At 36.0% G+C, this 23508-nt stretch overlaps 3 protein-coding genes across 6 annotated transcripts in view; 2 read left to right on the forward strand and 1 right to left on the reverse strand.

Annotated features, from left to right (window-relative positions):
• Positions 1-690: 690 nt before the first annotated feature.
• On the reverse strand, positions 691-11365 carry LOC149729372 (broad substrate specificity ATP-binding cassette transporter ABCG2-like). 3 transcript variants are annotated; one of them, XM_089887305.1, is made up of 16 exons: positions 11078-11365; positions 8452-8619; positions 7787-7846; positions 6884-7001; positions 6489-6644; positions 5969-6126; positions 5597-5748; positions 5165-5305; positions 4831-4976; positions 4329-4430; positions 3647-3798; positions 3357-3446; positions 2940-3064; positions 2164-2408; positions 1813-1934; positions 691-1488 (listed from the first exon to the last, which is right to left on the reverse strand). In XM_089887305.1, exons 1-16 carry the CDS (start codon positions 11194-11196, stop codon positions 1341-1343), a joined length of 2202 nt encoding a protein of 733 aa, XP_089743431.1. In that variant the 5' UTR covers positions 11197-11365; the 3' UTR covers positions 691-1340. The 3 variants fall into 3 exon arrangements, with proteins under 3 accessions (XP_089743431.1, XP_089743432.1, XP_089743434.1); XM_089887306.1 differs by lacking the exon at positions 11078-11365 and adding an exon at positions 9169-9329; XM_089887308.1 differs by lacking the exon at positions 11078-11365 and adding an exon at positions 8830-9014.
• Positions 9967-16087, forward strand: LOC149729373 (uncharacterized). 2 transcript variants are annotated; one of them, XM_089887310.1, is made up of 9 exons: positions 9967-10203; positions 12877-12961; positions 13294-13477; positions 13775-13874; positions 14179-14336; positions 14672-14788; positions 14933-14966; positions 15245-15310; positions 15839-16087. In XM_089887310.1, the coding sequence occupies exons 2-9, from the start codon at positions 12885-12887 to the stop codon at positions 15997-15999; spliced, it is 897 nt and encodes a 298-aa protein (XP_089743436.1). In that variant the 5' UTR covers positions 9967-10203; positions 12877-12884; the 3' UTR covers positions 16000-16087. The 2 variants fall into 2 exon arrangements, with proteins under 2 accessions (XP_089743436.1, XP_089743435.1); XM_089887309.1 differs by having other exon boundaries at positions 9973-10193.
• A 1589-nt stretch (positions 16088-17676) lies between these two features.
• LOC149729374 (uncharacterized) overlaps positions 17677-23508 on the forward strand; it is a 28927-nt gene continuing 23095 nt past the window's right edge. Inside the window, exons 1-12 of the mRNA XM_089887299.1 lie at positions 17677-17835; positions 18551-18720; positions 19069-19225; positions 19570-19681; positions 19951-20048; positions 20436-20525; positions 20815-20962; positions 21306-21353; positions 21720-21853; positions 22142-22471; positions 22582-22690; positions 23048-23223. Coding sequence (XP_089743425.1) covers positions 17778-17835; positions 18551-18720; positions 19069-19225; positions 19570-19681; positions 19951-20048; positions 20436-20525; positions 20815-20962; positions 21306-21353; positions 21720-21853; positions 22142-22471; positions 22582-22690; positions 23048-23223 — 1630 coding nt within the window. The 5' untranslated portion in view covers positions 17677-17777. The remainder of the gene's footprint in view (positions 17836-18550; positions 18721-19068; positions 19226-19569; positions 19682-19950; positions 20049-20435; positions 20526-20814; positions 20963-21305; positions 21354-21719; positions 21854-22141; positions 22472-22581; positions 22691-23047; positions 23224-23508) is intronic.

Raw genomic sequence — 23508 nt, forward strand, 5'->3', positions numbered from 1 at the left:
ATATTTTAATCGAATTCCTCTGTTGTTGTCCACTTCTAATACTTTCCAATTAAACACTCAACCGCCGTCAACTCTGCTGTTATTATCCCATATAAACCTTACCACATGACGCCATATATACCGCGAGTACACCTGTGGGTTTCAGCGGCTCAGAATACAACAACTAAAATGCATTACCAAGTCATTCCGTTAGCAATATTCGCCAAAGGCTGTGGAATTCTCAACGTTCCAGAACGACTGCGTTTATTTAAACTGTGTAAGCGGCAGGACTTCGCAGTGAATTTGCAGTGGCGAATAGCGAGTACATGTGAAGTGTCGACAAAAGTGTCCTGCTGCGTCGGACAAACAATCGTGGCCACAAAACTTGAATCCTATTTAACAATGGTAAAGTCAAACTAATGACACGGAAATCCTGAAGGTGACATTTGTTCGCTTTGGGGCCAAAGATCATGTACTTTAGTCGTTCTCTAAACGCAACAACCACCAAGCATGGTAATTCCCACCCACATCAGCATGGACATCGATTTGTCGCCATTAACTCAATTAATTTAGGCCTAATAAGGCATTAACTGTTAACGACAGACGTGGTTTATTGGCGCCATATATGGAACATGACGTACTTGATCGTGATATAGTGGCTAAAGGACGGGCACACCATCAGCTTACGTTGCTAGATATCTCTCACAAAGATCAGATTTTTATCCAATCGTTTTTGCTATTGACGGAAATGCAGTTTTAGACACAACTTTTGTGTTGGTATTATACGCTTTCTATTCTTTATCATGTTCCGTTACATTCTGGACCACGATTTTTCGGTTAAAAATAAACATATTGTTTTTTTTTAAATGATCAATTAGAAACATAGTATGGCCCGAGATAAAGCAATTCACTAACATTTCATAAATAGGGAATTTGATCAAGAAAAAAACAACTCAATTTATAATAGGTTGAAAGAAATGTAGATAACAAAGAAATGACAAAAAGAGAACAATCGCTAACGACAATTTGCCTAGAAGTGTAACAGAAGTTGGGTTGGAAAAAATGGGACACATACACACAAATATCCAAATATACTGGTCGTGTTTTAAACAATTAACAACGGTCTATGGAAGTCGTGAGGATACGGTTTTATAATTCTTTGAATGTTCCTTGTTTACAGCGAGATGGGACAAGAATATGGAATGAAAAGGTGTCCCATCTTTCTCCACCCTACTATATTAAACCATGGCCGTTGAAGCGGAAGATACGAAAACGTTGGTGGACTTATAAGATATTTAACAGGTTTAATGGCATACGATCATATACACACTGCTTTAATTCATTTTATAAGAATTAATGTTTTACTTAAACTTATTAACCCTTCGCATTTGAACGTAAGCTAGAAAAAGGAATCCGATGCACATACAGCCAAGAGCAAGAATATTGACCCATAAACCCCACACACCGTACTCGATGCCTTGAATTTGCATGTATGCTTCACCAGTGGTACTGAAAAAATATAAATGTTAGCTATAGGGACATCTGCTAAAGTTACGCAAGTTCTTCTAAAATATTTAGACTACAGATGTGCTGCTAATATGGTGGTATAATACGGCGGGGCAAGATGGGATACTGTTAGTGCCTAAATCTAGCATTTTTCTGATCGTGTTTTAAACAATAAATCACGCTCTTTTAAAATCGTAACGACATGGCATATAATTTCGTAAATATTCATTGTTTACTATAAAATGGGACAAAAAATCCATGTCCCATCTCACTTTATCTTATTATATCTTAAGATGAAAAATACAGTTGGTTTGAAGCAAGCCTTACCAGTTCGGAATCAACCCTTGAGTGATTGTACTTATGCAAGGTTGACTTGAAGTAGGATCGAACCCGGGATATGTCCTGTTATCGATGAACACTAAACCACTCATTTCATTGACTGTAAGAGCCTGAAGAAATATATGTTGTAAAGTCTCTTGCATGGCAGCGAATATGTGGTAAATTTACCCCTGTGGTTATATTTTTATTATTTGCGGAAATTTGGTGTCACATTAGCATTTGCATGCAAACTTTTTACCTAAAAACAAGCACTCTCGCTTTTTAAATGGGTGTTTTACTATTTTGTGTTAGGTTTGGCGCTATTGGCATTTACCAATTTATTAGTTGTTACACACTTACGTTGGTCCCGTATCTAAATATGCTGACGTATTTAATCCATTCAATCCAGTCCAATAAGCTCCCAGTGTTTGCCAAGAAACCTCCAGTCAACATCATGAGAATATATGGCAAGGCAACCAATATGTTTGCAATCGCGAATATCCGCACGGAGGCGCTCACGAGAAAGGATATTGATGACGCACAAATAGCCGTGATGAAAAGTGACAAAATAAAGAAAAAGAATTTCTCAACCTTCAGTTGAAACCCTGCGTTAGTTAATAGAAAATATTAAACAAAAATACGACACGGTTAGCAAATACAGGATTTTTGTTTTCCGACAGAAATAATGGTTGATATATATTGAGGTTGGTAAAAGAAGATGATATTTCTATATCGTAAACGTGTATAGTACTGTTGTTTAAGATAATAAAGCTTAGGCGCATATCATCCAAATATTCTGATCGTGTTTAAAACAATTAACAACGTTATATGGGCGTCGTAAGGACACGTTTTTATATTTCTTTAAACATTCTTTGTTTACCCTGATAAGGTATACGAGAAAATAGAATGAAAAGGTGTTTCATCTTCCCCACCCCATAGTAGAAACATAGGAAAGCTTTGGCACAGAATATCCAAATATCCTGATCATGTTTTAAATTAACAACAACCGGTGTATATAAGGAGTCCCGAGGATACGGTTTTATAAATATTATAAATTTCTTTGTTTACTAACAAATGAGACAAAAAATAGAATGAAAGGTGTCCCATCTCCCCCCACTCTACTATATCCCGATTACCTATCATGAAGTATATGATGAGACTGAAGAATGTGTTTGGTATCAATCTGTTTGGAACAAGATCAGCAAAGATTTGTGCGATGAAGTATACGGAGACGCGGTAATAACCGCTCGCAGATTCGTGGCTGGAATAAAGTTTAAACAAGTTATTTCAGTCAACTGTGCAAGTTAGTTGCAACTTATGCAATACGGTTTCTGTAAAAAGGATTTCGCAATTTAAATTAGACATACAGGGGAAAATAATTAATACGTTACACGGCAGCGGTTACGAGATTTTGTCGTGGATTTATAGCATGCCCAGCAACGGCGAGCATGTGGTACTGGAAGTTGCTTTTCTACCCTAACAGTGGCAGCCAACAACGTTTGCTTTGATTACATTCAAGGTTAAATATCATACTGATGTCACATACGACTTACATGAAATGTGCTCTGTTGGCGATAAACAATTCAAGTGCTGATAGATTCGACATAACTTGTGTCGTAATGAGAAAGAAGAAGCATCCGGCCCTGTACCAAGAGATGGTTACGTCATTGCAGTATTTATTACGTCAACGTTTAACATCACATAAGATAGTTTTAGTTTTTGTACCGAAGCGTTGGTATGATAATCAAATCCTGCACATTGGATGTTATGTTTGTGTTAAAACTGACCAGTAATCCGTTTTCATGCACGTATGGGATAACGTCACATACAAGAACTGACTAACCTGTTTTGAATTCCACTTGTAAATGACGTGTCACTTTGGAAATAGATTAGACCAATCAGAACGCCGAAAATAATCATAATGATAATTTGAACGAATGACGTCATTGGGTTTCGCAACAAGTTCAAACCTGTTCTTCCCATTACCGTTTTCAACTAAAGGTAAATTATAAAACTTTGTCTTTAAGACTTAAAATGTTGTAGCATTTTTGTTCAGATTTAGTAAGGTGGGGGAAGATGGGACACATTTTCACTCTATTTTCCCGTCCCATTTGGAAGTTAAAAAAGTACATTCAAAGATTTAAAAAACCGTACCCTCACGACTTCCATAAACCGTTGTCTTTTTTTACATGATTAAAAAATTTGAACATTAGGTGCTATAAGTATCCCATCTTACCCCACGCTACTATACAACTTCGGCGCAGCAAGTGATTGGGAAACCTGCCTTTACCTTTATAACGCTATTACCGCACATCTCAGGAGTGCGGTACCATCATTGTGGGTGTTCATGTCCTGGGGCAAAACTTTACGACAAATACTTTAACCCAGTGGTCCGGTATTTGTTGTTTAAATTTTCAACCATACAACAAAAAACAATCATCCACTAAATCCATACTTCTGTGGTTGCCCGACACCCGAGCACAGTTACACTCATTCCTCATTCCTACCGCGAAAAAGGATCTCACCTGATGAAAGAATCCATTGGCGTAATGTGTTTCTTCTAATATTTGATCTTTAAATGAATATCCGACCCCACCCGTTCGCGAAAGAAAAGTTTCTTTGATAGTCTGTGTCATAATTGTTTTTTAATGGGCTTTGACAACATGCGTTATAGTTCTTGGTCGAAGAGCTATATAGTTACTGTTTAATCTATATACATTTATACAAACGACGCCTCATGCTTGTACATCATGGTAACGCTGATGCATTGAAAGAAGTAGAATGGGCCATGTTTTATTCTCTTTTCTTATTTGGTAGTAAACAAAGAGTTTACACATAATTAGAGGGGCGGTGTTAATCGTTAAAAACACGATTATGAAATACGGAAACTCGGTGCTCACGGAATCACATCTTACCCCACAATGCAATATATATATGAAATAGCTTTTAACATTTAATTTTCTTTTGCACTTTTATAATTTCCAATGGCCAAAGCAGCAATAAATACACAATGAAAAGCTTTGTTACCTTCAGCGCTTTCTCCTCATCTTGAGCAATTGATGACGCACGAAAGGAATCCAGAAGTTTTCCGCTGTTGTCCTCTTGCTCGTCTTCCTCCATAGCGATCGAAATTTGATTTGAAGATGCTTTAACTGTTCTTATTCGGTCGCCTTCTGCATAATTTTACATTATTAACCGCAAAATATTGTAAACAGACAAATAATAGTTTTTTTCTGTGTCATTCCTTTACTCTGTCATAAACCAGTCGCACATATAAAACAACCGCAATGCAAAATTGTATTACATAAAGCAAGCCCAATTAAAATTAACTCCGTTTTTTTTTTAAAGTCACTATACAAACCTTCAGCAGGGCTGCTGGTACCCTCTTCAGTGTCACGTGACTCGCTGTTCATTCGACCGATAAGTCGGGCAGTGTTGACGTCACCACCAACAATATCAAGGAAGAAATCAGCAGGGTTATGGAAGCGAGGGCAACTGAAACCTTAGATATAGTATATTGTTAACAATATGAACATATCTGTTCCTTATTATGGGTGAAGGAATAATAGGTTGGACCGAATTCCAGGGCTTCAGTACCATTTACAATTCTACATCCTCAGCCGTTATTAGTACGCGGTGCGATTGGTGTAGTTATTAAAAACAAGAACAGAGTTTGGGAATTGAGCCAATTCTGATGTACATCGCAGGTTACCTGGCGGTATGCGCTGTACGACCTAGCCCTTATATAGGAAGCAATATTGCAAGCGTTTGATTGGCTATGAAATGTACCAACCTATATCTTTAAAATAATGCACCGCTTGCTTAGCGACTCCTCTGTACACGATATTTCCTTTGTTCAGCAAAACAAGACGATCAAAAAGTGAAAATATTGAATATCTCGGTTGGTGGATTGACATAATAATGTTACGACCTCCGCTAGCTAACCTGTAACGAAAAATTAGGTGACCTTATGCTTATACAAAGAAAGTGTTTATTACATATAGGTATTATAGACTATTGGGCCAATAAGCCCTTCTACAATGCCTTGGCTTCGGACTTGTTCATACAGAATAAAATACACCGTTTGACTGATACATCGATATACCTCACGCTCGCTGTCAAACTTTACAAAGTGAGTGTACAAATTCAAAAATTCAAAACATACTTATACAAGAGGAGAACGATGGAGTTCGCTGTGTTTGCATCTAATCCAGTGGTTGGTTCATCCAGGAAGAGAACAGGAGGATCAAGGATCATTTCCATCCCGATGTTTACTCTCTTTCTTTCTCCTCCGCTCACTCCGCGCACAAACTCGTTTCCCACCTTTATAACAAAACATAAATTTTAAATAGCTTGACTTTCAAGTCAGACGAAATTAACGAAACGTCGAAAATATACTACGTCATTTCATACCAGATGATCTGTTAAAAAAATTATAAAAAATATGTCTGGTAGAAAAAGTAACGGAATATAATTTTTGACTATCTTGATAGTGAAGATAACATTATTGGAGCAATGATGAGAAGGGATCAACAGCAAAACAATAGTCGTTAAAACATGTTATGAATAAAAGGCAAAGAGGGTCAATTTAAAAACGCGGGTGTTTAAGCCATTAACTTTCTAACAAGACAACGAAGACTTGCATTCTGACAATCAAGTTTAAACTTAAATAGCTTTGAACTCACCGGTGTATCGGCGCAGGCTTGAAGACCTAATTGTTCTATGACGTCATCAACCTTTAGTTTCCGAGCTTTCGCATCAAATTTCTTGGTCGAAAGTCTCAAGTTGGCTGAAAACGCGAGATTTTCACGAACCGTCAGCGTTCCCATGACAACGTCATCCTGGTAAATCATGACGTCATTATTACGTCACAAGCGGCAGTGTTACTTTATTTCAACAAGTCAAACATTACAATGGTACACAAAGACTGCTGTGACGAAATAATGAGACTTGGACGTCATCGTTGCAAAGTGGTGAGCGCGTCTCCAGATCTGCTGCCTTTGTTGACCTGTGCGTCCTTGAACAAGACATCACGCCACAGGAGGATAAATAAGTTAAGTTTATTTATTCAAACACTAACCTGAACTACGTAGCCGCTCATCAGTCGGAAATCCACTGGAGGCCGCTCTCCGTTCAGTAAAACAATTCCTTCTTTCAGACCTTTCGGGTCTTTCCTTTGCGCCAATACATCAAGTAAGCTGTAATAAAGTGGATAATACTTTGAATGCATTAGTGTTGACGATAAACGCTTGGACATAAATTGACGCTTTAACTTAAAGCCTATGTGGTACTAGTATGTAGTGATACTTCATAATTCAACCAGACTTTCGATCTGATGGTAAAAATCAGATGATATATAGTAGGATGGGGGAAGATGGGACAACTTTTTATTTTGTTTTCTCTTTCCATTTGGTAGTAAACAAAGAACATCCAAAGAATTATGAAACCGTATCCTTACGACTTCCACGGACCGTTGTTAATTGTTTAAAACACGATCAGGCTATTTGGAAATTATGTGTTAAAGGTGTCCCATCTCCACCCACCCTACTATATGAACAAAACGTCACGAACCACTTATACATTAAACACAGATCATTCAAAAACGTAAATATAGCTAAACAATGTCACAAAGATGCAATTTGTATATTTCTACATCAATCCATATTTCTTCAATAGCATTGTTATATCATTTAACTTTTGTACCAACCAATATAGCAATGTATTGAAACTTTAGTCATATTTCATCAATTATGTACAAAAAGTCCATACTGAATTGAATCCGCAATTTTTTTCCTTCGAAACGTTGCGGTTAAAACTAACGTCACTTGTATTTGCAGGAGAAATGAACCGTGACGTCATAGATTATTTAGGTCAGTAAAAAGCACTATCCAGTTATAAAATTCGACTTTAGTTCCGATCTCATAAACGTCATAGGATAATTTCGCCGGCGCGAGTAGTTGTACGATTTGAACTTCAAACTTACGATGTTTTCCCGCTTCCTGTTGGTCCCATTATTGCATTTAAACCGGGTGGGAGCAAACCACTGAAAATTTAAAACATATAGTTACTTCGGGTATGTGATGTATAGACCCGCAGGCGGTTACGTGAATGCATTGCTATTTTTGTAGGCGGTTATTATGCACAATACACCGATACATATACGGTATACGTCCAGTTTATTGAGTACATGTATAGCAAATATTTATGCATTTAAGTATTACACACAAGATTTAAACCAATATATATTGCGACTCCAACCCAGTGATCATTTATTGGTTGTCTATGTTGTCGACTGAGAGAATAATATATAGTTACCAATGAAACTACGTATAGTAGGGTAAGATAGAAAAAGGTTTTTATTCTCTTTTCTCGTCTCATTAGGTAGTTGACGAAGAATGTTCACAAAATTATATAACTGTAGCCTCGCAACTCTAAAACAGGCTTATTATTGGTTCAAAGTCCATCAGAAAATATCGGATTTGGGTGCTAACAGTATCCTATCTTACAACAAAGTACCATATATGTGGTAACTCGTACGCGGCACGAGATGTATGAAACCTGACACCCGTGTTATAACGACCGCCTTACCACACGAGAAAAAATAAGTTGCATTCATTTATTCTTACATACAATAGATTAAGATCTTACCTTACTCCAAGTAGAATTTCTTTCATAGCGGTTTTCCCACACAAAGGAACGTCATCCAATTTCTGCCGCACTTCATACCTGATGTCGTGGAAAGTAAGCGTGATCTGCTGCTCTGACGTCATTTCGTGTCGTGACGTCACGAGATCTTCAGGATTGACAAGTTGATTGCTGTGATTTGAAAACTTAAGTTTATTCTGTAAGCATGGTAACTATCCATTTAATAATAGCCATATATGCGTTGCTTGGTTAACGTTTAGGTACTAACAAAACGTTATCCATAATCTTACGAAATGAGGCAAATTAGATTTACTTTATTATTATTCTACTTATTAAATACATTTTTATTGGAATTATCATCTTAATACATATCAAACTTACTACATTATGGCTTAGCTCGGCTCAACAATACGCGAAGTCTGACTGACCGTCACAATACAAATGCTGCGACTCCATTGTAACGTATATGTGACGTAGTCTTACATAACACCGGCTTTACAGTGTTGCCAATATAAAATTATGTTAATTATTATTTAGCTTTAAACTGCTAAACTAACGCACTCACAGTTCTATTTTTTAAACTTTTTTTTTTGTGGAAACACTGGACTATTTTCCCGGTTCAGTGTTGTCCCACGCTTAGCGTTATATTATAATACCAGCACGACTTAAGTATATCTAATCAATGACCCGTTGCATGAAGGCTAACCTAGCCACATTTACCTATGCATTTTTAATCCAATATCTCCAACATACGAAATCAACAGTATAACCTGTAGAATTTCTTATGTCAATCCTACTTATTCTTTGATTACGTCACACACAATAGCAAAAACTTACAAAGACAACGGAATTAAACGAAACGACTGCAATCAGTCAAAGACAGGTGTAATACAACAGCGTTAAAACCCGAGTTTGATTCGCAAGTTTTATCAATAAACGTGCGTCTCTCACACCACGTCGTTTGTCATTAGGCACAAATTTTAAACGCTGCGCACGCCGATTGCATGCTTTCCGTTGTATGCATCATTTTGAATGATATTTGTAATAGCGATAAAACCGTTCGCTCCAAAATGCTTATTCTAGTATAAAAAAATCAATTTAATTCACATTTCATGTAAAGGGGCCTTCTGCATTTTTTTGTTCGTTTACTTATTTTCTCTAAAACCAACGATCTTAAAAGACACTCTATATTCGCACATACACGTGTGCGATTAAATATATTTTGTACAAGGTCTGATTCCGAAGTCTATTTTAATCTTATCTCATCGCGTGAAGAAAATCTTTGATAATTTTTCGCTCATAACAACAAACAATGATCGTTGTGACGTCATTGGTCACATGATGCGACAGCGTACCAATCAACAAACGGCGCGCTTTTCTTGATTGTTTGATTGTTTTCGTTTTGTTTCTGTCGCGTTTCTTGCGCTTGCAACTGTTGCACACTGTACACATAGTGTCGTATTGTTGTTAGGTTTGAGTTAACCTGTGTCGTTGTGTGTTTTATTTTTTGGAAATTTAGAAAGCGAGAATATATATCATACAGTTTATTTATCTCCTCAAATACAGTAGCGAAGAACAATTTATTTATAACAACAAAGAAAAGGAAATTAGTATCAAAATGACAGTCGTTAAACACCTGCTGTTTTAGGTTAACAACTACTTGAGAAAAAAAAGTGTCAGATAAAAGCGTGGCTGTTTAAAACGTCTAAAGTTGGTGCTGGGACGTCACTATATCTTTTGTAAAGGTAACGTGAGGTGTGTTTACGCACTTTAATACTTTTGTGTCCTCGCTTATTTTGTTATGACGTATATGTGTTTGCATTATAATATTATACCCACCAAATCGAACCTACTTTACATATTTGTTCTTTGTATAACATATTTGTTATACCAAATATATAGGTATGACAGCGAGTAAGAGACTACGTTTATCCTGAAGTTAAAATTTATACAGTAGGATAAGGGAAGACGGGACACTTTTTAACTCTGTTTTCTCGTCCTATTCAGTAGTAAACAAAGAACATTCAAAGAAATATGAAACTATGTCGTCGTGACTCTCATAGACCGTTGTTAATTGTTTGAAACACGATCAGGATATCTGAATATTATGTGCGAAGTGTGTCCCATCTTCCCCCACTCTACTATATAGATACATATATGTTTAAGTAAACGTACCTATTTTTCAATACTATGTACACTTTTACGCTTTGCTGCTTTATATTCAATAGGTCGTGCCTTAATAAGTTAACGAGTAAAGCAAATATAAAGTTTCGCGATGTCACTTTGTGGTTTACTGTTACATTCGTTGTGTGTGTATGGTTGTATTACATTATCTGACGCAATATTTCCTATACAGTCTACACCTACAGTATTTTCTGCTTGTTTCTTTTGCTTGGATACAAAATAAACATAAAAATATAAATCATTATATTTTACATGAACCTACAACTGTTAAATATCTCGCAATTAAAGTAACCTGCATTTTATATGGTGAAAAACTAAAAGTCAGTTTGATTCAATTTGTAGAAAATATGTTAAATCGTGCATCTTTACTCTAATTCCACAAGTTTACGCAGTACTTTTACACAGTACCCCCGAGTAACATTAACTTAGTCACACACCCACACACCTGTTAGGATCTCCTTTAGTATGCTCACTTATCGTCTCCGCCCATCTGTTTGCAAACGACGTTGTTTTAAGTGAACTCGATGCATTTGCATGCTCGCTTCTGTGGTCTAAGTTATCCATTTATCAGCGCTGGTAAAACAATACCTACCAATACGTTGTCTCTGCATGCATGAGTGCTTACCTTGGTTTACTTACTCACGGTATTTGCACAACCCCGCGCAGCGACAGATAAGCTCACAAGAATAAATAATTTAACAACCTGAACGAGAGTTTAAAAGTTTGCAACATAATTCCCACCTAATGTACAGTACTGCGGGGTAAGATGAGACACCTGTAGCACTTAATATCAAAATATTGTGTTTTAAACATTTAACCGCGGCGATGTCGCATGGAATTCGTGAGGATACGGTTTTATAATCGTTTAAATTTTATTTTCTACCAAATAGGACGAAAAAATAGATTAAAAACGCGTCCCATCTTCCCCCACCCCACTAAGCTGAAATGGTTAAATGGTTTTTCTGTATAACGTATACACTTGCAGCATTGATGAATGTATGTTGCCAATATTATTATTAGCTGTACTATACACTATATCTGTTTACCATTAATAGTTAGAATTACTCCTGTTCACTTCCTGATGGTGTAATGCTAGCTTTTACTGCTTTGCACAATCAACATAAGCATTTACATACATAGCTGCTGCACCCTATACTGTGCGTTGGGTGATGGGGTGTAACGGATGCCTACTGAGCGTATAAAGCAAGTTTTGCATCTAAAAAAGGGACCCTTCGATTCGGTACAGTAGTTTGTAACCGGCGCTTCCATATACATTTCATTGTTTTCGCAATTTCTTTACTTACGAAAGCAACATTTCTTTACTAAACTGGTAATTCTTACAGTAAGCTCATACAAAATATATTAGCACAAAAATAAAACGTATTGCTGGCTCATCTTTACATTTTTGAACACAACGTTTGTACCATAAACGTTTACGTTCTTCGTGCTACCTAGCCTTAAAATGACTTAGTTTTATATGGCTCGCTATATCGTCGCATCGGTACTGCTGTAAAATTTCATCGTAAAAAGGTAACTTTTATAGGTGTGCACAACAGTTTGAAGATAGCTCTATACCTGACATATAAAATGGTTTACCGTATAATGACAACCTTTTCATGCTGGCGTTTGGTTTCTGGTCAGCAACAGTAACAATTAGAAACCATAAATTTGGTTAATCCGTTTTTATATTCGAAATTCTATTATACGCCATTATAGATTCGCTTCAGAGGTTTTTACTTCAAAAGTGGTTGGTTAGGAACATTCACCATTGATCTTGTTGACCGGTGCGAAATACTCACTGTGGTGTGTTGTATTGTATACAGGACCACATAGAAACTAAACCTATAAGCTATAATAGTATAGGGCGGGGAAAGATAGGACACCGTTTCATTCTATTTTCTCGTCTTATTTTGTAGTTACCAAGAAACATTCAAAAGAATTATTAAACCGTATCCTCACAACTCCCATAGACAGTTGTTAGGGGTTTACAACACGACCAGGATATGTGGATATTATGTGCTAAAGGTGTCCCATCTTACCCCACCCTACTATAATTAGTCGTTCCGCAATACAAAGTTTCTATTTTTTGTTAGGACGTCACTCGTGTGTAAAACTCCTGTAAATGTACATATTTCAATCGTTTATCCACAGATTATCTGCAAAAAATGTCGCTTAAGTGTTATGACATATACTATTCTATATGTTTGACCTAATTTAAAAATTCAACTATGCAATACTTTACAGGTTGTGAGATGAGTAGTATGAATACTGACGAGGTAGAGAATGAAGAGTTGTCGACTAATGATGAGAGCGAAGAAGAATTGGAGAGGTAATTTAATTATTTGTTGGTTTCTTTTTTTCCCATAGTGGCTTAGTGGTTTAAGCGCTCGCAGTCTGGGCATGCAAAACACTAATAACGGCAATTCCTTCAACCGAGTGGTCACTAATGATGAGTTTTCTAAATTGTAAGCCATACATAAAAAAGACATAAAAAATCATAAACAACAATTACCCACAAACTTATATTCGTGGTAACTCGTGTTATAACGACTTTTGTCGCCCTTTGCTGGCAACATAAGCGTAAAGCAAGTTACATTCATTCATGTATTTAAAAAATAAACTCAACCGAAAAATGAAAACTATTTTTTTCAATTTCCACAGTGAAATGACCCAAAGTCCTTCACAAGAACCTCTCAAAACAGCAATCCCAAAAAAAGTTTCTGGTGCCAGGAAAAAACCTTACTTAGAAATGGTAGTGGATACGATAGAAGAGATTGGGGAAAAACAAGGTTCAAGTTTCATGGCAATTTCTAAAGGGATCGTCGAGAAATACAGCTTGAATCCGGTATGAAAAACTTCATTTTATTAATGCTTGTATTTGAGATGTAGGTCTATGGTGAATTAGTATAGACTCTAATATAGTCTCTATATTTAGCACGAGGTGTATGAACACACCATGTGTGTCTGGTGTATAAAAAGACACCAATGTGATGTTAAATACCAACATTGTCAGTAACTACATTTAGCGTGAGGTGGTACGCATATGCGTGTTTCTGGTACACATATGCTACAACAGTCCGTGTTTTTATATTATACAGTGAAAGGTTTGCACCTATGTGAAATAACAAACATTTATGTTTAGGAAAAAGTGAAGTCCTACATCAAACACGCCGTAGTGAAGGGAATAAAAGATGAAGTTTTGATTCGACCGAAACGTAAGACCGGGAACGCAGAACTAAAAGGTTAGAATTTTGTTGATAGCATGGAAGTTGTAATTTTATACAGTTTATATACAAGTTGTGGTAGGATGGTCCGTTTTATTTTCGTTCATTCTTCCTTAGTATAGTAAACGAAGAATATTTACAGAGTTATAACCGTAACCTTGCGACTTCATGGGTTGTTAATTGTAAAAACACGGTTAGAATATAATGGACATAATGTTCTTTATTCATCATATACCCCCCTATTATTATATAACTTTTATTCGTCTTTGCTATTTTCTATAGGAAAAGATCATATTAATAGCTGTATAAATACTTTCCGCAGGATTATCTGGTCGCTTTAAAGTAAATCCGGAGCACAAGAAAAAGCAGAAAGCTTTAATCAAGAAAAACAAGAGTGCGAAGACAAAGAAGACATCGATAAAGAAACCCGCTGGCCTCCCCCCAGCGGAAAGCTTGAAAGAGAAGTCATACTCCGTCCAGGTTTGCGTCTTCTCCACTTATCAACAATAATCGTTATAACACGGGTGTCGTATTTCGAACACCTCATGCCTCCTTGACTTTGTATGGTAATATTTTTCAAACGGTAAGTGTCTTGTCCAAGTACAAAACAACCAACAACGGTGTAGCAACATCGAGCCTCGTGCGCGTAACCTCTTCACTAGAGGTATAAGCGTTAACCAATTTTCCACGGCGCCGGTTTTATTGCTAATTGTTTTTTTCTCCCTGGCTTAATTAGCTTAATCTTCGTTCTCGTATTTAAAAATACATAGAGGAACAACTATATGGTATTTCATGTAGCATAATTTTTTATGCAGCTGGCAAAGGATAAATTAAAGAAAGCCAGGTTGTCGTTAAACATTGCCGCTTCACCGGTCGTTGCCAAGAAAAGAAAGAAAATGATGAAAGAAAAACTTTCAGCGGTCAAATTTCAGGTGATTATCATATGAAATACCATTTGCTGTGCACTCTGATATGTGAGCCATTGTAACAAAAGAGTAAAGTGTTTTTCAGTATGAACCTTTGACAAATTTATTCACGTTAAGCCAAATCTTAATGTTCAATAATGTTTTTTTTAGAGTACTGAGGATGCATCCGAAAATGAGACTGCTGGTAAGTACAATGAAATAAATGAATGAATAAATGTAACTCGTTTTATCCTCGTGTGGTAAGGCAACCAACGATAGTTGGTATAACAAGGGTCTTCTATTTTTTTCATCCTGTTGCCGCTTATAAGAGTTACCAAGCATATATGCATGTTTTTAAGGTTGATTATTTTAAGAGTTTTTTTTGTTGTTGTATGAATGACAGTTGATACGAAGCAAACGGAAACAAGTTTGCTGCCTATATATTAAGCGTATTATTAAATTATTAATAAGTTATTCTTGCAGCTAAAAAGGCAGTGAAAACAAAGGGCTCCAAAGAAGACAAGAAGCCACCTAACAAAAAAACACCAGGTACAAATGCCTAGTTGCTTTAACTTGTGAATTGCTGCTTATTTTATTTGTGATACAGTACACGTGTTACAAACACCTATGGGTGGGGGAAGATGGGCCAGTTTATTATTCTATTTTCTTGTCACATTTGGTAGTAAGCAAAGTAAATTCAAGCAATCATAAAATCGAGCCTTCACGACTTCTATAGACCGTTGCTAATTGTTTGAAACATGATCAGGATATTTGGATATTGTGTTCTAAAGGTGTCCCATCTTCCTCACCCCACTAAATAACACTACCATAATAAAGATATTATTTTTCTGCACATTTTCTTTTCAATTTATACTTGAATTTACCCAAAACTGCTTTCTGTTAGTATGAAATATCTTTGATGGCATATGTATATTTCAGATCACATGTCGTATACGCTGCAGTATAAGACCTTGATCTAATTCACATAAAACATATATTAAATAATAAATTAACTATTTTACAACGGAGTAGTGCTTTACAATTTTGAAATGTGAAATAACTGGATATATTTTACAGTTTCCAAAAAGTCGAAAACCGACAAAGCAAAATCTAAAAAGGGGGACAGCACTGAATCCAAAGCACCTGCCAAGAAAGATTCGAAATCAAAAAAAGTTTCATCGAATGATAAACCCGCATCAGCGGAACCTACCAAAAAACCAAGGTCAAAGAAAAAGTAGCGAAAACATTTTAATTCTTTGTGAGTGAATTTTCTATTTATTTTGTTTGTTGACATTTTTCGTTAAATAAAAAGTTAATTTAAAATTATTATAACTCCTCTTTTGGTATGTGGATTCTAAAACGACAAGTTGAATAACATTTTATGTAAGTTTAATTATTATTTCGTGGTTGAAACTCGATATAACATATAATACGTCCCCCTTATTGAACATGGTGGCTTATACTCACATTATTCATAATGGTATTATTAGGTTATATGCGTTTCAGGTAAAATATAATAAGCTCAGTTTTATAAAACACGGAATCTCTGGTAAGTTTCAATACAAACACGACATTCGATATTTATATGTGATCTATGCATTTAGCATCTAAAATCACTGAGGATGGCTTAACGTTTGAAATGACGATAATCGTACATATGAACATGGAAATTATCTTTATTTTGGTCAGTTTCAACAGGAACATTACAGCCAAGTACTGTGGGGTAAAATGGGACACTTTTACCCCATATGATATCACAATATTATGATCGTGTTCTAAACAATTAAATACGGTCTATAAAAGTCGCGAGAATAAGGTTTTATTTTTCTTTAAATGTTCTTTGTTTGCTACCAAGTCGAACGAATAAACAGAATGAAAAGGTGTCCCAACTTTTCCTACCCTACTATACTGATGTTTAAAACGATTTGGAAAAAGCGAAACAGTGATAATCATCACTAACTATACTAGTGACCAAAAATCTATGTCGGCATATCGGTTTATTGCTAATAAGACATCATTAGGAAAAGTTTTGATTTATGAGTTAACTCAGCGTAAATCATTATCGTTCTTAGGGTGACTCCCACGATTCAAAACCTTATGTTTACAAGTTCCAGCACCAAACCAAAGCCACATACAAATAAATCCGGTTAAGACTAAATTAATCGGGATTGTGTGACGTAACGATGACGACATATGCTGCATTACGTAATCGGATCTATGCGCATTCAAGCGTGTCTGAAGCGTTTTGCAAAAAGCATTCCATTTATGAGCTTATAATGGCAGGGCAGTTTCACATTTTTGGAAATGTTTATGATTAGTATTTTTCGAAGGAGATCTCTTTGTTATAGTGTAGATGCAGTGACTTGATCTGCCCAACTAGGATAGAGAGAAGCTGCCTATATAGATAGTAGGCTGGGGGAAGTTTGGACACCGCTTTATTCTACTTTCTCGTCGAATTTGGTAGTAAACAAAGAACATTGAAATAATTATAAAACCGTATCCTCACGACTGACATAGACCGTTGTTGTAGGTGTTTTAAACCTGATCAGGATATTTGGATATTATGTGCTAAAAGTGTCCCCTCTTTCCCAATTTAACTAAACATCCCTGTAGTGAGAAATAAAAGAGAATGATTTGAAGATCCGTCGCAAACAGAAAGCTGTTTAAAGTTTGAAATAGCTGGCAGGTTTAGAACAAATTATCTATATTTTAAGGGAAGCATTATTTAGTTGTAAGGACATTTCTAGTAAGAGGTCGTGTGAAGATTTGTATGTAGCAAATGGTTATTGGTTACAACGATCAGACCAATAAGTTACCATCAGTTATAACTATGATGTGTCAAATATCTGTTATATTCTAAATGGGTGAGGTCATACAGCCAAACAAGCCCGGGGTCAGTAATTTAAACTAAAGTTGACTAACTCCAAATATCTAACTTGTGTTTTGAATTTTAAGGATGTTTTTCAACGTTAGGGTAAATTTATTCTTCTGACCATGCTACTTAGAAAACTGAACGATGTTTCAAGTTTATTTCATGTACGGAGTATTAATAAGCCTCAGTGTTTCACATTGTGGTAAGTTGGGTTCTATTTTGTGGCTACGCAGTATATTATATTATGTATAGTAGGGTGAGGGAAGATGGGACGCCTTTGCATTCCATTTTCTCGTCTCATTTGGTAGTAAACAAAGAACATTCAAAGAATTATTAAACCGCATGGTCATGGCTCCCATTGACCGTTCTTAATTGTTTAAAACACGATCAGAATGTTTAAAAATTATGTGTTAAATGTGTCCCATCTTATTCCCCCACCCCACTATATTATTTAATACGAGTTTAAAATAAAATAGACCGACGTTTGTTCTGCAATATACTGCAAAAAATCATCAGAGTATATCCTTATTTGTCTTGTTAAAAGACACCTTTTAGTTTCTTTAAAAAACTGAACAACTCGTATAATGGCTCATGGTAAATAATATCTTTGCCGTCAAAATTGTGGGCAGCATATGCTCATATAGTGCAGACATATGTGTCCCTGGGTGACCATATGATATTTAATGCGATCAAAACGGATTAGATTCGTATGCAAAGTGCCTTGGCGTGTTAGAGCTCGCATGATCGAAAATTTCTTTTAAAACCACATTTATTTCTATGTTTTTTTTTTGCAAATTGTAGAGTTCTTTGTTTTTTGAATAATTTTCGACAAGACTTTCGTCTTTAACGTTTTACACTTCTTGCTTACTATCAACAATTGTTTTTTTTCTAAAATGAATATTTTCTGTAAATTTCAGTTGTAACTTTACGAGTGTCAACTGCTGAAGAAGAGGTTGCGTTAGAGGGCAGCAGAGGGGTGTTACGATGCGTGTATAAGCACCAGAATCCAACTGATACAATGTTCGTAGTTCTGTGGCAGAAGATTGATCAAGTTACTGGCATTCCAACAACTGTGTTCAACTCTCAGGTAAACTATCCTACTTGTTGTTTTTCATAAAATCAATAGTCGTTTAATACCAAAACCAAAAATATCTTTATAGTACGGTGAGAATGGACGGGACACCTTTAGAACACAGTATTCTTTTTTTTGTTTACTACTAAAAGTTACGAAAAAATAGAATGATAATTTGTCCCGTCTTTTAGAATTTACCCGTTTAAAAACGCTTTAATCTTTTAAATGTAAATACTCTTATTATTTGTAACATTTTTAGAAATTCCCCCCATGCTTTTGCTAGCCATCATTCATATACATCAAGTCCAAATAAACGTTTTAAGTAGATTTCTTGTTCATTGAAATCGTATTGTTTCTGTGTAGTCAAAGAAAGGGGAATCACCTAGACTGAGACTGGTAGGTGCTGCGTCACTCGAAATAGAACCTGTCAATCAAACGGACGAAGGAAGGTATCGCTGTCAGGTGACGCCATTGCCAAGTTTTGAGCAAGACGAATCTGTAACTGAACTAACTGTTATTTGTAAGTAAAAAAAACAACGGAATGTCTATTTTTACTGAGTAGGCTATTATGAATGGAGTTCGGTATGGAGAATATAAATGAGGCAATAGAATAAATAATGTTACCAGTTTTTTTTACATCTGAGGCAGACTTTTTGAAAAAGCGGCTTTTTATATAAATTCCTTGCGGAGATAATTGTTTTTGCACCGATTTTAAGAACAAATTTCAAATTATATTTTGATTTTTTGTAAAATAGATTCATGTTGTAGAAGATAAACAGGTCTGTTTTCATTAAAATAGTTTGCACTCTTTTGTAAGAATAACCCCTTTAGAATAGTTTAAACTTACGAATCTAAATCATGCAGATCCCCCGGTGTTCAACCAACGTAGAAACACAACGTTATATCTAAACGAGGGTGACGTGACGACACTGCCGTGTAAAGCAGACGCCAAGCCAGATAACATAACTTATATTTGGTAAGTCAAAATATTGTCTACATTAAATCTCTCTCCGTCGCGTATGTGACCAAATTTTAAATTACATGGGGAAAAAATAGTCAAATACAAAGTTATATAAGTGGTAACCTGTGAGCATGAGGTGTATAAATTGAGACAGCTTTGTTTTAACGACTGTCATTGGCCCGCTATGCGAAATATAATGAAAAAGTGTCCCATCTTTCCCCACCCTACTATATATTGCACAAAAAATATTTATGAAATTAATTTACTTAATACGATCTTTCAAGGTACCATCAACCACCATATTCTGAAGAAGTTCCACTAAATGATGAGAACGATAGAAGAAAACTAAGATTTGTGAATGGCAAGTCACTTTACATCAACGGTAACTATAGTTGTAAAACGTATACATCTTTGTTTTAATGAAACATTTGGTTTGTGCATTACTCTTTATTATCGTAAATGAAAAACATCACAAAAAAATCAAAAACGATAAAATATATATTATGGTATGAAACAACGGGCAAATTCCGGCTTATTTCATCCAGCCATCTTGCCATACCGTATAGAACTTTATTCCTGTAAAGAATATACTATAAATCTTCATTTTACCCACAAACACGCTGCCTGTGTTTATACGCTGCAGCATAAAGTGCTGGGATACCTATATGCACATATATTTTACTCCGTCTCTATAATAACGTTGGATTACTCATAGGACACTTTACGTTTTACGAGAAACGCAGCATTTTAATAATTTTTTATATCAAAGGTTTCATTGAAAGATTAGAAGGCAGATATCGTTGTGTGGCGAGTAACGAAGCTGGTTCAAATCAAATATTCTTTCGCTTACATCTTAACCGTAAGTGTCTTGCAATAAATTTAATCAAGGCTTCATTATATAGTAGGATGATGGGGAATACGGGACACATTTTAGCAAATAATTAAACAATTAACAACGGTCTATGGAAGTCGTGAAGATTAGGTTTTATAATTCCTTGAATGATGTTTTGTTTTTACCCCAACCTACTATATAATTTCAAACGTCGCGCAACTTTGTTAGATAGACATATACGGTACATTTTGTTAAAACCTATATATAATAAATTTTATAACTTATAAATTGACTGTTTTTTCCCTTCCCACCATAGACGAAGCAAAATTTGACGGCGATCATTTTCGAGTCTTAGAAACTTTAGAAGGAGATGACATCACAATGCAGTTATCTGCTACAGCGGTTCCTTCGAATGTGACGTATAAGTGGTATTATGAGGGACAACCGATCGATTTGTTCGGATGGTAAGAATAAATGTGACTGGTGGAGATTATTGGTGTAGTTTAAATCGACCAATCAAAATTTTGTCACTTGTAAAATCAAATCCAATTTAATGTCTTGCTTAATACTGTAGGGTAAGAAGGATACTTTGGCACATTATATGTTATATTTTGTGATCGTGTTTTTAACAATTATTAACGCTATTTTTAGAGTCGTGGGGATATGGTTATATAAGTCTGTAATATTCTTTGTTTACTACCAAACGGGACGATACAAGAGAATGAAAACACGTACCTTCTTACCCCAACCTGCTATGCTATATCCCACAATATTATGTTAGACTTTTAAAGTCTATGTGCTTTCTAGGTCGTCTTACTTTGGGTTCCAGGCAAAAGAGACGATGCCATATTTACGGTAAGTTTAACTTTGTTTGTCATTATTGCTTCAAACACACTATTATGTTTTACTTTTAACTGTGCGGGGATTGTTGTGAAACGAAGAACCTTTGGTATACCTCAACTGATATATTTTCAGAGTGAAATGTGCGTTTAATAATTACGGTTTCAAATTTTTGTATATGCCGATATCAAGCCCACTTAATACTTCTTTACACCAATTGCTCCAACCCAGTGGTCACTAATGGTTTGCCCCAAAAATCAGCCATACTTAATTCTTCACACACGTGGTAACGGGCACGTGGTGTATGAAACAGAACACCCGTGTTATAAATTTACATTCATTCATTCATTCATAAGAATTCACACAATAGTTTCACCACAGGATTTCAAAAACTGAGAATGGAACTAAACTTGAGATAAAAGAAGTGAAACGTCTTGTTGCTGGTTCTTACACTTGTTCTGCATACAATGGGATTGGGAACGAAGATGTCGTCAACATTACTTTGGATGTTCGGTGTAAGTATAATCTAACTTTGAAACAACGTGGATACTCAACTAAATATTTGAGTTGAATATTATCTTGCTATGCTGGTAATGCTTGGACTACAATCTGTTTCTTAAACTTAATAAAATGCTGTTTTGCGTGTATAACTCCCTGTAGTAATGCCACGATCTCACTTTTATTACTTTACGGCTGCACCCCCCCCCCCCCACATGGTCAATCCGTGAAACTAAAGAAGTCCGTTTAAAAAAAGAGAAGTATTAATATGTTCCTTGCTAAATTTTATATTTCCAAACTTTTAGACCCGGCAAAAATATCACGTCATCCGTACACTGCTGCAGCTAACTACTCAACTACGTCATCAAGTTACGTCATCGATACTGTGGTGGGAGAAACCCTTGTTCTTCATTGCTTTGGGACGGGAAACCCCCTGCCTTGGTACGAGTGGAAAACCCCCTCATTTAAAACTTTATCCTCTTTGAGCAAAAGCAACGACGACAAATATATGGTTTACGGGAACGGCAGTATCGTGGTACAACCAGTAGAGCAAAGTGATGCGGGTACATTTACCTGCACAGTTTCAAATGGGATTGGACCTCCACAGAAAAGCCAAGTTGATGTACGAGTTTTATGTAAGTATCAATTGCTATTATATAACTTTACAAAATAGATGAAACGCAGCTATATATCTATGATACATATAATCACACGGTTCACAAACTTAACTCAACCAATTTTTCAGACCCTCCACATTTTACGCGCATGATGCTATCTGCTTATGACGTCATTATTGGCACTGACGTCACACTACCATGTGTTGCTGATTCTCTGCCTTCGCCCACTTATTCATGGTAACATATGACGTCATACTTTTTCTACGTAATTCTTCAGGCGCCGTGCAAGAGTGGTTAGCACCCCCGACTACCTGGAGTTTACGATTCAAGTCTCGTTGGCGCCACCAGCATTGTGTGCGTATGCGTCCTCTGGCATGAAACTTAACTGCAATTGCTCCAACCCAAGAGGTTCCTTATGGGTTATTTAAAAACTTAAAATCGTCAGTCATACATTAAAACAAAAAACTCCTTGTAAAAAATACTTAAAAAGTTATAATAACTCGTAAGCGAGTGAAATATAACAGCACATGTGGTAATGACTGTCGCTACATTCATTCATTTGCTTAGTTTTAGTTGCGTCATAATTATCCACAGGTTTAAAGACTCCGTCAAAATCACTGCACACGTCACAAACACAACATCAAACGTCACAAATGACGTCACAAGCCTTCACTTGATAAATATGACGTCAACAGACAGTGGTTCATACAGATGCCACGTCACCAACTATCTTGGAATGATTTTTAAAGAAACCAAAGTTCGAGTACATTGTAAGTTGGTTATGTATTTAATGCCTATATTTTATGAATGCGTATATACATTTTCGGTTACGAATGAGAGGCTCAGCGCTACTACCATCCTGGGCTAGTTTGTCCTTAGGCAAGATACTTAACGGAAATTGCTCCATTCCAGCCTTTTTTAGCGCATTTTTAATGTTAGTGTCAAAAAGAATGTATAACCGCAAGATTACATATGCTGTAACTCGTAACGTGCACGAGATATGGAACAGCTGCCATACAAATAAAAATAACTACCCTTCCATACATTTTTTTTAT

Source organism: Ciona robusta, chromosome 10 (assembly GCF_009617815.1).
Source record: "Ciona robusta chromosome 10, ASM961781v2".
In the NCBI taxonomy this organism is placed as follows: domain Eukaryota; kingdom Metazoa; phylum Chordata; class Ascidiacea; order Phlebobranchia; family Cionidae; genus Ciona; species Ciona robusta.

What these genes read in the sequence shown, in the direction of transcription:
- LOC149729373 (XM_089887310.1), top strand. Translation starts at nt 12,885, where the DNA reads ATGAGTAGTATGAATACTGACGAGGTAGAGAATGAAGAGTTGTCGACT. An exon ending in AGCGAAGAAGAATTGGAGAG is followed by an intron (nt 12,962 to 13,293) that starts GTAATTTAATTA and finishes CAATTTCCACAG; the next exon opens with TGAAATGACCCAAAGTCCTT. An exon ending in TTTCAGCGGTCAAATTTCAG is followed by an intron (nt 14,789 to 14,932) that starts GTGATTATCATA and finishes TGTTTTTTTTAG; the next exon opens with AGTACTGAGGATGCATCCGA.
- LOC149729372 (XM_089887305.1), bottom strand. Translation starts at nt 11,196, where the DNA reads ATGGATAACTTAGACCACAGAAGCGAGCATGCAAATGCATCGAGTTCA. An exon ending in GCATTATTTTAAAGATATAG is followed by an intron (nt 5,306 to 5,596) that starts GTTGGTACATTT and finishes ACTATATCTAAG; the next exon opens with GTTTCAGTTGCCCTCGCTTC. An exon ending in TATTTAGATACGGGACCAAC is followed by an intron (nt 1,935 to 2,163) that starts GTAAGTGTGTAA and finishes ATATTTCTTCAG; the next exon opens with GCTCTTACAGTCAATGAAAT.